Raw genomic sequence first — 13,414 nt, 5'->3', positions numbered from 1 at the left:
ATGAAAAGAAAGCAAGAGAGGAGAGAGGAAAAAGTGACAAAAATATTTAAGATTAAGGAGTATAAAGCTTAGATAATTTTGAAGTCTGGGTGTAAATTTTCATTTCACTATTATTCAGAAATACGGAGTCCTTTAAAAAAATGGCATAGTGCCTTATCTTTGCTGTAGTGCCGTATGTTCCGCCCCTAAATACAAATTTGTAAAAAAAAAATAAAAAAAATTCCTGATTAAAACTTAGTTTTATCTCCACAGCATGAAACAGTTTGCCCGAATGGCCATGAGCCAACACAGCAACCCCTTGCTCAGGTACACCCTACGAGAGAAGCTGGACGACGACATGGACAAGATGACCGCAGAGCGTCTCCGACAGATCGGCCCAGCTCTGATGTCTTTACGTTTCGACCAGATCCAGCAGCTGGACGGCAAGCTGCTCCTGGAGGTCGACGTGGATGATATCCTCGACGATGACGATGACGACAAGGACGATGACTCCAAAGAAAAAAGCGACAAGGTCAGGAACGTGACTAGAAAAGCTGACGACGATGACGACGACGATGATGATGATGAAAAAGAAATAGTGAGATTCTCTCTTGGGCAGAGGATTAAAGCTTCACTGAATGCTGCCTCTTTAAGTAGACCTCAGTTGAGAAGGTTAGTGTTTCTAAGTGGCATCTAATATATAAAGCAGAAAGTAAGGCGTATATTTGTATGTATGAATGTATGTATACAAATCAAAAGCATTTGATAAAACTTGGCATAAATCTCCTTAGACCATGGCAGTGACGGTAGTGTATGTTTTAAGTTTCTCCCATAACCGGAGAGCTATGATAGTATACAAAAAGTACCTAATTGTATCTCCATTAAAGAACGAAACTTTTTAACAAATCGGGTAAACCCGTTTTCACACTCAACTTTCATTTTCGTGAAAAATGTCTTTTTTTAATGCGAAGGGAACATTCTCCCTGTTTGACATAGATTTAAATTCACTCCAGTAGATCAGTAATACCCAAACTAAGGCCCGCAGTCTGCGGTTCATATCCGGCTTGTTATAAATAAAAGCGCCTTCATAGCTAAGGGAGCTAATCATAAATAAAAATGGTTTCCATAAATAATGGTGTTAATCTTTTTTTAAAAAAAAAAAAAGAAAAGGAATTCTATAATTAAGGAAATTAAGGCAACATTTCTAATCATATATATCTAAGGGAGCTAATCAAGAAAAATGACTTTTATAGCTAATGGAGAAATGAGATATTATTCTCTGCAATCTTCTGAATTCATATAAGTACCTTAGCCATTTAAAACTTCTTCAGCTTATGCCATGAATGATTTGCAGTCCTTATTTATATTGTTACCAACATGGTTTGCGTAGATGTATCAAACATTACACTCATCTTTAATCTTCAGAATCGAAGACATTGCGAAGACATTATTGTTCCCTCACCCATGTCATCACACTCTGCCCTTCTGACGCAGTTTGTGTTAACATTCTATTTTCTTCATTCCCGGCAGTGCGATGTCATCACACTCTGCCCTTCTGACGCAGTCTGTGTTAACAATTTCTATTTTCTTCATTCCCGGCAGTGCGATGCGTTACCTCCACGACGACCTTGACTTTGTTCGAAGTGTCAAGCCTGATGATCTGTTGGATGCCTTGAAGGACATCAGTGACCTGGACTACGACGATGACGATGTAGGTATTTCAGAACTGGTAACACTAGTAACATTTACTTGATGCAGGCTACAGCCATGTTGCTTATAGACGAAGCTCTGTTGGTTTACTTGCTGATTATATTGTAACCCAATCATTGGAAAAACTTAGGGAGCCAACCCTGAGGCAAAATCAGGAGCTGGCGACTCTAAGGCAGTTTGCAGCACCCAGTGCTACACTCTGGCAGAACCTGCGACGCCGCTGACCCCAAACTGTGTCGGCACTGCCGTTTGGATACATCAGCTGCGTGGAGTGAGGGGAACGGATGTGTGGGCGACATCGTTCCGACCACAGCTAATGCCCAGGCATTCATCTCATTTCCATGAAGAAGGCCATAGAGATATTGTAAATAAAAAAGAATGGATTTAACTCACTTTTTAGCAACAATATGATTATGTCGTCACATCCTGTGAGCGAGTTCGGTGTGTTTGTGTGTGTGTGCCTATTTTATGAGTGTTAAGTTTTTTCACTGTGGACCTTTCGGGCTTCTCAGTTTGTTTTGTTTTTTTCTAGGGTAGATTATTTTATGTTTTCTGTCTGTCACATTTTTTCTCAAGAAATGATCTTATCCCTTTGCAAATTTTCATACGACTTAAGAGGTTAATCCTTAATACACAAGCACTGTCAAAGGTTTGGCAATTGCAATCACCAGACGCTGCAGTGTTTTCAGCCTTTTCCATACTTCTGATGTGTACACCATCTGCGACCCAGGACATCTCATTTAGGCTTGCCATCCATGTAGGCTTTATCTGTGACATTTCCTTCTAACTGTTGCAGTCATCTTGAAGAGCTTCATGTTCATGCACTTCATCTTAAGGAGTTGGAACGTGATACTCCCTTGCCTTCTATTACATCCCCATTGTAGTGGCCTAGTTTAGTTTAGAGATTATTGTTATGTCCCTATTGGCGGCGCGAAAGGGTTAACTGTAGGTTCAGCTGACATATGTGACACAAGCCAGTTATACAGTTTAGCGTGCTATATCGAAGGGCAAGGGACAGTACTGGCTTGAACTTTGCACGTGAATAGGGCCCGTGTTATGGTCATCTGATCATAAGCCGGCGTGGGCCAGAGACACAGTGTGCAAGAAAGCGGCAGTTCAAGACAGGACACGGTTGAGACTGGGACTGTTAGTCAGCCATGAAGTCGGTCCTGGTCGAGTCCTCAAGTGTTATGTACGAGTCCAGGTAGAAATAGAGACAGTAGAGTTCAGTACGGTAGTAGTAGTTGATTGTGTTGCCCATTGTGTCATATTGGCTGTTTTAATTGAACATTATTAAAGTACCAGATTATTTGGAGCCTTGTCGTCAAGTTCTTGATGTGTTGATGTGTTGTGTTGTGTTTAGCAGTGTTTACAGAAGGCCTGATTAGGAGAGAGAACGTAACAGTATGTTAGTTTTGTAAATAAATATAGTGTGCATTGTTTTTAACGGCAAAAGTTGTGACGTAGTCAGACAGACGAATGACGTAGCATGATACGGGTAGGCCTACATGATAGGAGAACAAGATGGCTAGGGCTTATAGAAAGATGGATATTGATAGAGATTGCTAAGTATACTACAGATAGAGAGACACGACGAGCATCCCTGTCTGTAAATAAACATTAGTTGAAGTGTTAAAAAGCTGTATTAAGTGTTTTATAGTTCATTGTGGTGTCGCTGGGGTGTATCCGGACTTGCGCAGTAGAATAGGTGAAGCAGAGTTAGACAACATCCAAGCCAGGACACAATATGTCCGGTGGGAGTTGGGTCCAGTAAATAAAATATCTTTTCACTTCAAGTTTTACCTTCTCTGAGACGTAGCGATCAAATGCTGCTCAATGGACCTCATTCACCAATCGTAAACAAACAACATTTAGCCACGTGCTGCTCTATCTCTTCTATATAATTTACGATCTCATGTTTAATTTATGATGGTTGTCACGTGACAGTTTATTTAGTTGTTTTATCAATAAGATCACGTGACTAAATGTTGTTTGTATACGATTGGTGAATGAGGTCCATTGGTCTCCTAGCCGATAGGTTCTAGTAAATGGACAGGACAACCCTGAGGTCTGCTGAGCTTTGAGTAAGTGAAACCTTTTCGTTGGCCGTCCAGTGCGGAGAGATTAGGTTGCTCAATTGACCACTAGATGAAGTGTTACTACTCGCCTATTCTTGTTTGAAAGATTAGTACTGTTTCCTTTCCAGTGCTTTTTTTTTTGTGTGACGGTACGCACCGGTACGATGTACCGGCACCTTTTTCAATATGGTGAAAAATATTACTTTTCTTGTATTTTAACGTTTATTATTAATTTATTAGTAGGTAATCCATCACTGAGTACTGGCACCTATTTTTTATTTTTTTTTACAAAAAAAGCACTGGTCCTTTCTGTGTTGAATATACAGCTTCAAACTACGGAAGGGCAGTCTATAAATATTTGTTTCTCTTATCACTTGTATTTCTTATCATAGGCAAGGGCTGTCTTCTCACATATGGCACTGTCCTCTCACTTCCCGCCAATTTCCAAGATGACCGGAAGTAACTTGACCGCCATGGGTCACCTCATCCGAGGTCTCGGGGTTTACCAGATGGCTGAACTCCAAAGGGAAGCATTGGAGGAATCTCTGGACAAGATTAAGGACATCGACTTTGACGACGATCAGGTATAGCTTCTTTCTTTAGTTTCGTTTGAGAGTTTCTGTTTTCTTTACGCAGCAGACGACATATTTACCAATAATCGCCTACGTATGTGATAAATATATATTACAAGAATTTTCTGATGGAGACTGTACCAGACGATAGAACTAAATCAGAAACCTTAACGTCATCTTTAAAAAGTTAAACGTTGACATTCCTATCTAAAATATAACACCAGGGAATCTAGGTTAGCCCTATGCAAGCACCTGGCCAAAATTCTGATAAATATTAAATGATTACCCATTGTTTTATGAATAGGGTACATAACATCACAAGATATATTTATAACCAAAGAAACAATTTGTAGAAAAATTAATATATAAGTCATAGTTTACATTTTAATAAGTTTGTTTACTTTGAATACTATTTTACAATAAAAATGAAATACTAACTAAAATATTTCACTAATGATTTTCATATTGGTGTATAAACTAAATTTCTTATTGAGAATATTTTGATTTGTTTTGCTTATGTTGTTCTCAGGCTGAGGTTGTCTTTCAAAAAGTTGTGGATGAGGACGAGGTAAGTGATAGTTTGTATTTAGGGATGTGTGATGTCTACTAATAACTAAATACTATTGCAGGTTGTACTACTACTTCTAGTTATTACTACATGGTCTCACTAGCTATTTTGTGTTTTGAAAAGGGTATGAAAACTAAAACATAATTTCTTATATTTTACACTATTATTTCATTCACCATTTATATTTATTCAGCAAATAGCGTGTTCCCACTCTCCCTTTGAATTTTTATATCGATGCCGTATTAATATAAAAGTATATACATCATAATTACCATGGCCTTGTAGAGGGCATAAATTATTTTACGGTCTATATCGTTCTTATATAAGTATACCTAATGATTGCTTCAACCTTAGTGAGAATTTTCATATATTAGCCAACAGTAAGAGTTTTGAAAAAGTAAAGTAGCCTTTTCAGACCTTGAACACCATAGGGTAGATGATGCGAAAGTCAGCTGTTTCTGTGGCTCCCGGGGATGTCATGTGACCAGCATAACGATCAACCGCCTCTATATCCAAAACGTGTATCAGTTACCAGGATGGCTGCCTGGTCGTGCGGTTTGCGCGCTGGACTGTCGTTCGGATTTATCGATGGTCGAGGGTACAAATCCTGCCCGCTTCCATCCCCCGTCGTCCTGCGGGAGGTATGGACTAGGAAGTAAGCTATCTTCAACTCTGAAGGAACATCCGAAACATGTAAAACATTTTACAAACATTTTACCTATTAAAGTTGGGTAGACTCAAAAAATCTCGAGATTCAAAATTTCAGTCTTCACCGGGCATTGAATCCAAGCCCCCCCCCCTCCCCCAATCCAAGGAATTACAACTTAGCTACCACACCGTCTAAAGTCAATACATTGTGTAGAAATGTCGTCACCAATACTCGTGTCAGGCAATGTCAGCGCTTGTTTCAATGTCCTCAAAACTAATTCAAGCTTTTTATTGCAAAGTTTATATCAACTCAACTCCGTCTGTCTGGTATGAATTTTGAACACGTTTTTTCCCCCATTCTCGAATCAAGTTAACATTTGTACAATTATTCATAGTCCACGAAACTATAAGAATCTGTAAATATATATATTTAACTAATCAACAGATACCATTGACCGTATCATTTGCAGAAAAGGCGAGTTCAACGTTACAAAATGATTTTGTGGTTCTTCCTCGTAGATAACTTTTTTTTTAAGAATGTTTACATTTTACTTCTCTTTTATGAACAGGTGGAGACTTTAAGCTTGGAACGATTCCGTAAACTTGGCAAACTGGTCAAAGGAATGCCCACTGGTCAATTGATGAAAATAAAATCTGATGTCATTGATGACCTTCTTGATGATCTGGACGACGTTGACCTGAATGATGCCCAGAAACGGGTTATTGCTGGGATGGTATGTAACAAAATACCTGTCCAGTAATCACATGACTGACTAAGATTCTTTAGACCAGTGTTTCCCAAACTGTGTTCCGCGAAACCCTTTGTGTTCCGCTAGTCCTGAATAGATGTTCCTCGAACTACTGAAATAATTAACTAGTAGACCACCACGTGAATTAACCTCTCTAAAAACAAATAAGCAAAGTGTTCTGCTAAATACACAGAATGTGCAAAGTGTTCCGATGAGGGAAAAGTTTGGGAATCACTGCTCTAGTGAGACAAGATACAATGCTAATCAGCTTTCGTATACAAACTTCTATAGAACATCTCAAAGGAAACATCCACCTATCTTTACAGTGGCGTAGCTAGGGTGGGGGAAAGAGGTGGGAGAATTTGAAAATCCCCCCGGGCCCCCAAATGAGTGTTTTTTACGTTAAGTATTGAATATTACGCAAAATGCAGGGGCCCCAAAAGAGGTCAAGCCCCCCCCCCGGGCCCCCAAATGATGGCAAATTCCTAGCTACGCCCCTGTATCTTTAATTGTATCATGTGGACTATTCACCACTTAACTGTTCAAATAAGTCAGCTTCTTTGACTTTATCTTCAGCACATTCTACTACAGAACTATTCAAATAAGCAACACATATCATTTAAATAAGAGCTAGCACTAAACTGTTCAAAGGAGCCACACACCTATTCTTTAATTATATCAATAGTACAATCTACCTCTGAGCTGTTCAAAGATATTTATAATTATAGCATTAGTACGAATAACCCCAGTTTCAAATAAACCATCAATGTATCATTGATTTTAAGATAAGTATAGTATAATTAGTATAATCTACCAGCTATCTACCTAGTGTTCAAATAATCCACCCAACCAACTTTATATCATCAATACAAAAAGTAAAGTTTCCCCTTTCAGGTTTTTCGATGTATAGGGCAGATAATGTTAAGGTCATTTGTTTCTTTGACCAACGGTCAATGAGTGCATTGTGGCCAGCTCAACGACCAACCATTTTTACTTTCCTCAACTAAAGTCAGGTGAACTCAGGGGCGCCCTAAGAAATCCTGAAATTCAAAATCCCAGTCTTCACCGAGATTCGAACTCAGGACCCCAGGTTCAGAATCCACTCAGCCACCGCGCTCCGCATCATCAATACAAACTACCACCTAATTGTTGATATCTTTCAGGCTCTTCAAAACAAACACACTCAACAAAAGTTTCTGAAGCTCCAAAGTTTCACAGAGGTGGTCAGTGTGACGGATCTGGACGACCTAGACGATGATGACATCTTTGTTTACATGAATAGGTCAGCCAAACTGGACTGGTCACACTCACAGGTAAATCAAAGTCAATAATTTAAATAACTCTTACAACATTTAGTCTTCAAAAGTTTGACAATCGGAATTTCATCTCAGATTGCTTTAAAAACAACTTAGTTTGAAAAGCTGTAACTAAACAAATGAATGATGTAAAATGTTTATTAATTGGAAGGTAAAGGCATCTAAAAATAAGAATCTTTGGTCCCGTAATCAACCACAAACCTTGAGCCCCCGTAACAATATACCCTGGTTACAGTGTTACAGTGATATCCAAACCATATAACTTTAAACCTTTACCATGAACCTTGATGGTGTAGCCATGAACCCTGAACCCATAACCTTAAATTTTGATACCGTAACCATGAGCATTGAACCCGTAAACATGAGCCTTAAACCCTTGACTATGTAATTTGAAACAGGGAGATTTAACGATGTGTAACTTTATTCCCCCCCCCCCCAGGCCTCTGTTCTCGCTCACACGTACATTCAAAAGATTGGAGAGAAAAGATTCAAACCTTCAGCTATTGGCACCTTTGGTCATGTTGCCATTGGGCTCTACCCTGACGATATGGATGACCTGATGAAAACGGAAGACGACGTGCTAGATCTAGCAGACGAGCTGAAGGACATTGAGGAGGATTTAACCTCTGGCCAGGTGAGTCTCTATAACTTAAATGTCATGTCTGCTGCAACTATGACATTATTGTGGTCTGGATAAACGCTGCTGATAAATGGACCTCATTCACCAATCGTAAATAAACACATTTAGCCACGTCATAATAGTGATAAAACAATGAAAAATACGTATCACATGACAACCTTTATGGATTTCATAGTTTGTATAGAAGATATATAGAATCACGTGGCTAAATGTTGTTTGCTTACGATTAGTGAATTAGGTCCATTAAAACAAGATTATGGCGATCAAGAAAACAAAAACTTTCTCAAACAATCTTGGTCATCAGTGCCCCCCCCCCCCAAATGAGTGTCCGAAATTTGTTTTTACAGTAAATATTTCGTCATCATCTCATGTCATGATGTCGAATGTCAAAATGCAGGGGACCTTAAAGAGGTCAAGCCCCCCCCCACCCGCGGGTCTCCCAAATCCTTAGCTACGCCACTGTTGCTCATATTAAATGTTGACGTCATCTCTTATTTTCTCATGTACCTCAAATTTATAAGGCGCAATCATTTCGTGACCCTGATATAACATAAAAAAAACACTTTTACATATACCAACACAGACACACAAAAAAACTATTATAGTCTGTAATTCGAAAAGGAAACAACTTCTTGGACAATACTTTGATGCTATTTCAGATTGATGAACTGGTAGAGAATTTTGAAGACATCACGGAAATGGAGACTAAAGCGTTTGAAGTCGATGAATTGAAAGCTGTCAGAGGTGCTCATCTTATGGCTTACCTGTAAGTCAACAAATTTTCTGAATATTATTTTTATCAAAAATGTATTTCTGCATACAAATGGTGTTTCAGTACTTAGGCTTGCTTTTAGGTCCAATATTCTCCACTATAGACAGCGTACACTATTAATCTTTGGGTACGCCAGGACAGTCACAAAGAAACGGTTATAGGAGCCTTTCCCTGCTACTAAGTCATTGATGAATGTAGATCCCAGTCATCCCAGGCTTCTCTGTAACTTAGCAGTGGTCATTCCTTGGGTCTCTCTTTCTTAGAAGAGTCTGCATATATACTGCTTACTGTAGGTATCCTTCTAGAAGAGGATTCTATTGACTTGTTCAGAACGTGTTTTAGACTTGGTATTAAACGTTATGCATTGCAAACAGCGCACATGAAAGTAGTTGAATCTATGTTCTCGGTACAAAAACATTGACCAACTATCAATTAGTTGAACCTATGTTCTCGGTACAAAAACATTGACCAACTATCAATTCCGTAAAGAAGAGTGTTGACTATACAGCTAGTTAACAATACCATTTTCATTGCTCTAATCAACCTGTCACATTCAGAGACTTTCTTTAACGTTGAACTACCAAAGTACCTCTTTCACACCTTTCCATCTAGAGGTAGATCCTGTGACTGACCGTTAATGAGGGTGCCATGTGGTCAGTACAACTACCAGCCGCATTTACTTTCCCCAATTAATGTCAGATCTCCGTCTTCACAGAATTTTGAAACCCCTCTGTTTGAAGCCAAACGTTTGACCACTCAGCCACCATGAGCCCCTACTGCCGCCTACTTAAGGAAATCTTTTTTTTTTCAAAACTAATTAATTACAGCAAAGATATTTAGAGATACAATCTAATTTTCTAATTTTCTAGGTCACATGACAAGTTTGACAAATTAAGATTTACTGCTGGAGGAAAAACTGCTTTCATAAGCCAGATGTCCAAAATGGCGACGGACAAGATGAGCCGGGAACACATGCATCACTTGGCCACAGCACTATTGAAAATGATGGACGAGGATGACTCTAAGGAGGTCAGTGCAGCTTCTGCCTCAGTTTCGATACTTATAATACTTTCGATACCATCCGCAAGATTCGATACATACCTTAAGTTACGTTAAATTAAAAGACAGTTTCTCCGATTGTTAAAACACGATTACAAAACATGGTATCGCTTCTTTGTCTCGATAAATACAATGTTATGTTGTATTTTGAATGGTGCTGTAGTATTTCATACCAGTCCATTTTTTGTTAGTATTTTTGAGTATTACTTTGTAGTCTTTTAACTGTGACGTTTAATTTTTTACAACGCTTATATTGAGTCACTTTGTTTTGTTTTTTTTTGTATGTCTGGATTTTTGCGATCGATTTTTTGATGCCCGTCAAAATTTTAATACAAAACTCGTGCTCGATAAGAACACATAAATCAGTCAAATGTTAAAACAAATAGTTAATCAATTAGACGTAGTTAATTGATTGTGTTTTTAGATGAAAAAGTACTCAGATAAGTGGAGATCAGTTTTGGGTGGTTCCGTTGACTTCTCTTGGTGAATAGTTTGGATCACAACCATTCTGATTATTAGGATGTAGCAACAGTAGTCGAAAATAGTTGTTAAAGTTTAAGACTAAAAAAGCCCAAATATTAAAAAGTAAAAAAAAAAAAAAATTAAAAAAAAAGCACTAAAAAGGAGAAAATAAAGTAGAAAAAAATTGAATCATTGGGTGTGAATTTCACTTTAACTCACACTTTAACTCACACTTTAACTCACACTTTAACTCACAATTTAACTCCCACTAAACATAAGTTTTGATTTTTATTCTATTTTGTTTTCTGTTTTTAGTGCGTTTTAATATAAGCGGGGTTTTTTTTGACAATGCTTATATCAAGTTATCAACTCTGTTTATCTCGTTCAAAGTTTGTACAAGTTATTTCTCCCTGGTGTAGATTGGAATTTCTATCGTCAGAATCTTTAGGGCGCCTCTGAGTCCTTTTACCTTTGCCTATCCCTTAGTCTGTTGGATCGTTGGGGCACCAGGCAAAATTTGTCGACCGTCTTTCTCCATTCCTCTCTGTCTTTTGGCTTAGTTAGAACCTCTTTCAATGGCAGGCCCGTCCATTCTTTTATGTTGTCCTCCCATCGCTTTCTCTGTCTGCCTCTTCTTCTTTTTCCTGGTACTGTTCTCTGCTGGAAGGTCTTTGCGAGCCCCGAAGATCTTATAATATGGCCTTAGATTTTTAGCTTGCGTTTTTTTATACGGTAGTTAGCAGGTCATCATGGGGTTCAATGGCTGCAGTAACCCTGTCTCTCTAATCTCTTGGTTTGTGATGCGGTCTTTGAGTCCATCCTGCTCTAATAGGTCCCTGACATTAGTTGGGGAAAATAGAAGAGGTTGGTCGTTGTGCTGGCCGCATGACACCCTCGTTAACCGTGGGCCACAGGAACAGATGACCTTTACATCATCTGCCCTATTGATAAGAATGTCTGAAAGTGAAACTTTACTTATTGTTTACTTTATTTCTCCCACCTTCCAATTCTCAGATCAAGTTGAAACGTTACACAATTCTTTATTGTTCCTAGCAAATTATGAATCCTTGAAAAGATTAACCGAATAATTGCTATCTTACATATTACATGTTAATCAATGACTTGAACTCTGCTAAGTCTTTGGTTTTCCTGGCTGATTCAGGCAACCCATTCCATTGTCTAACGGCACTAGGGAAGAAGGAGGACTTGTAGGAATTTGTCCTAGCATATGAAATAAGAAATGGGTCTCTATCTTTGTGTCTTTCTGAGTATTTCATTAATTTTGTTTGATATTGATTAAAGGAAATACATTTTACAATACCGATAGATATGGCTATAATATACAGTTCTCGCCCTTTCATAAGCTCCGTTTATTTGTTTTAATAAAGAAATATACGACTTTTGTCAATCTGTCATTAGTCCTCTTTTTTTATTTCTATTTTAAACTTTAGATAAAAATGAAAGTCGAGGATCGTGACTCGAAGAGACTCAGATCTCTCGGACAGCTGACCCTCGGACTATCCCCCGACCAGATCAAAAAGTTCAGCGGCAGCGCCATCATGGATAACCTAGACATTCTCAGGACTCTCCCCTGGAGCAAATCACAGGCCGAAACTATCTTGGACAAAATCGATGATGTTATTGAGTAAGTGACTCCCATTGGAAACGACGCCAATAAATATGTTTAATATAAATGTACTTAATTTTTACAAAGCTTATATCAACTCACTCTGTCTGCCTGTCTGTCTGGTAAAAGGTTTGTACATGTTATTTCTCCCACACTCAATCTCGGAATTTCGCATACTTATTTCTTTTCACACAAAACGAATCAATACAAAAAAAAAATAACTTTTAGTTTATTAGCTATTGGTAATTAATTATTTTGTTTGGTATCGAACAAGGAAAAGAAATAGTACTTGACTGTTGTGGTGGTATAAGTTGAATAAGTCCCCTTTATACTTTGTAGCGAGAAATAGGTCGCGGTTTTCAAGTTTGAAACTAACAATAGATGAGAATATAAACCTTCAATTTTCATAAGCACTTGGCTGGCATAGTCGTCTTTTGTGTTCGCTTGATTAAGATTGAGGAGGCAGTGAGCCCTTGAATTCAGGTCATACGACTTTAAAAAAAAAAAAACGTTTTAAAAGCGATCAAGGTGACCTTCAAACACAAACCCCCCCCCTCCCCCATCCCCAACCCTTTCCTAAATGGTCCAGACAAGTGATAGAATCATCGCCTAGTGAGGAAGCATGAAACTGCGCTAAACAAAAACAATTGGTCAAAAAAAATATTTATGACCTGTCTGAAGGTTCCACAATAGTATTGACCATTACTGCTGCAATTAGGTAGTTCCGTATCAGGCCCACTCACTCACTATATTCTGTTTCTCTGTTTGCAGGAAGTGGCACTGCAGGCCTGACATTATGGCAAGACTCGGACCAATCCTGCTCCACGATGATAACCCTTTGAGTGACGACTGTGACGTAAGTCTAAACACTTTAGAGCTTTAGCGCAATTTAGAGTTGTAAACAGATGGATTAGTTGTGTTTTTAAAGTTGTCACAGGATTCAAAACCAGTTATATAAAAAAAATATTGCCAAATTATTGGGGGAGAGTTTCGTGACAAATGTCAAGGACGCGAAAGTGAACTTCGATGTTGCCAAATCATTCACTCACCAATTTAGGGGTTTAGAAAAATTCAATTCTGCAGTAATAAAAAGTGTACAGAAATTATCACATAACTTTAAAAAAAAAGGCTATCTTATCAACACAGTGCACCAAAAAGACTGCTATAAATATCTTTCCAGCCATTGATGAAATGAGAAAGTTTCTTGAATTGGAAAGAAAACACTTTTGGTGTT

At 38.3% G+C, this 13,414-nt stretch overlaps 1 protein-coding gene across 2 annotated transcripts in view; it reads left to right on the top strand.

Annotated features, from left to right (window-relative positions):
• The window catches only part of LOC106069873 (uncharacterized), a 50,174-nt gene that overhangs the window by 29,387 nt on the left and 7,373 nt on the right, over positions 1–13,414 (top strand). For both annotated transcript variants that reach the window (XM_056018950.1, XM_056018951.1), the window contains exons 7-17: positions 253–651; positions 1,582–1,690; positions 4,160–4,351; positions 4,869–4,907; positions 6,125–6,289; positions 7,468–7,617; positions 8,060–8,254; positions 8,920–9,026; positions 9,902–10,061; positions 12,005–12,198; positions 12,952–13,036. In XM_056018950.1, the coding sequence (XP_055874925.1) occupies positions 253–651; positions 1,582–1,690; positions 4,160–4,351; positions 4,869–4,907; positions 6,125–6,289; positions 7,468–7,617; positions 8,060–8,254; positions 8,920–9,026; positions 9,902–10,061; positions 12,005–12,198; positions 12,952–13,036 (1,795 nt within the window). The remainder of the gene's footprint in view (positions 1–252; positions 652–1,581; positions 1,691–4,159; positions 4,352–4,868; positions 4,908–6,124; positions 6,290–7,467; positions 7,618–8,059; positions 8,255–8,919; positions 9,027–9,901; positions 10,062–12,004; positions 12,199–12,951; positions 13,037–13,414) is intronic.

This window comes from Biomphalaria glabrata, chromosome 2 (assembly GCF_947242115.1).
Source record: "Biomphalaria glabrata chromosome 2, xgBioGlab47.1, whole genome shotgun sequence".
NCBI lineage: Eukaryota > Metazoa > Mollusca > Gastropoda > Planorbidae > Biomphalaria > Biomphalaria glabrata.
Note: the sequence above shows the minus strand (reverse complement) of the source record. Positions and strands in the feature narration are given on the sequence as shown.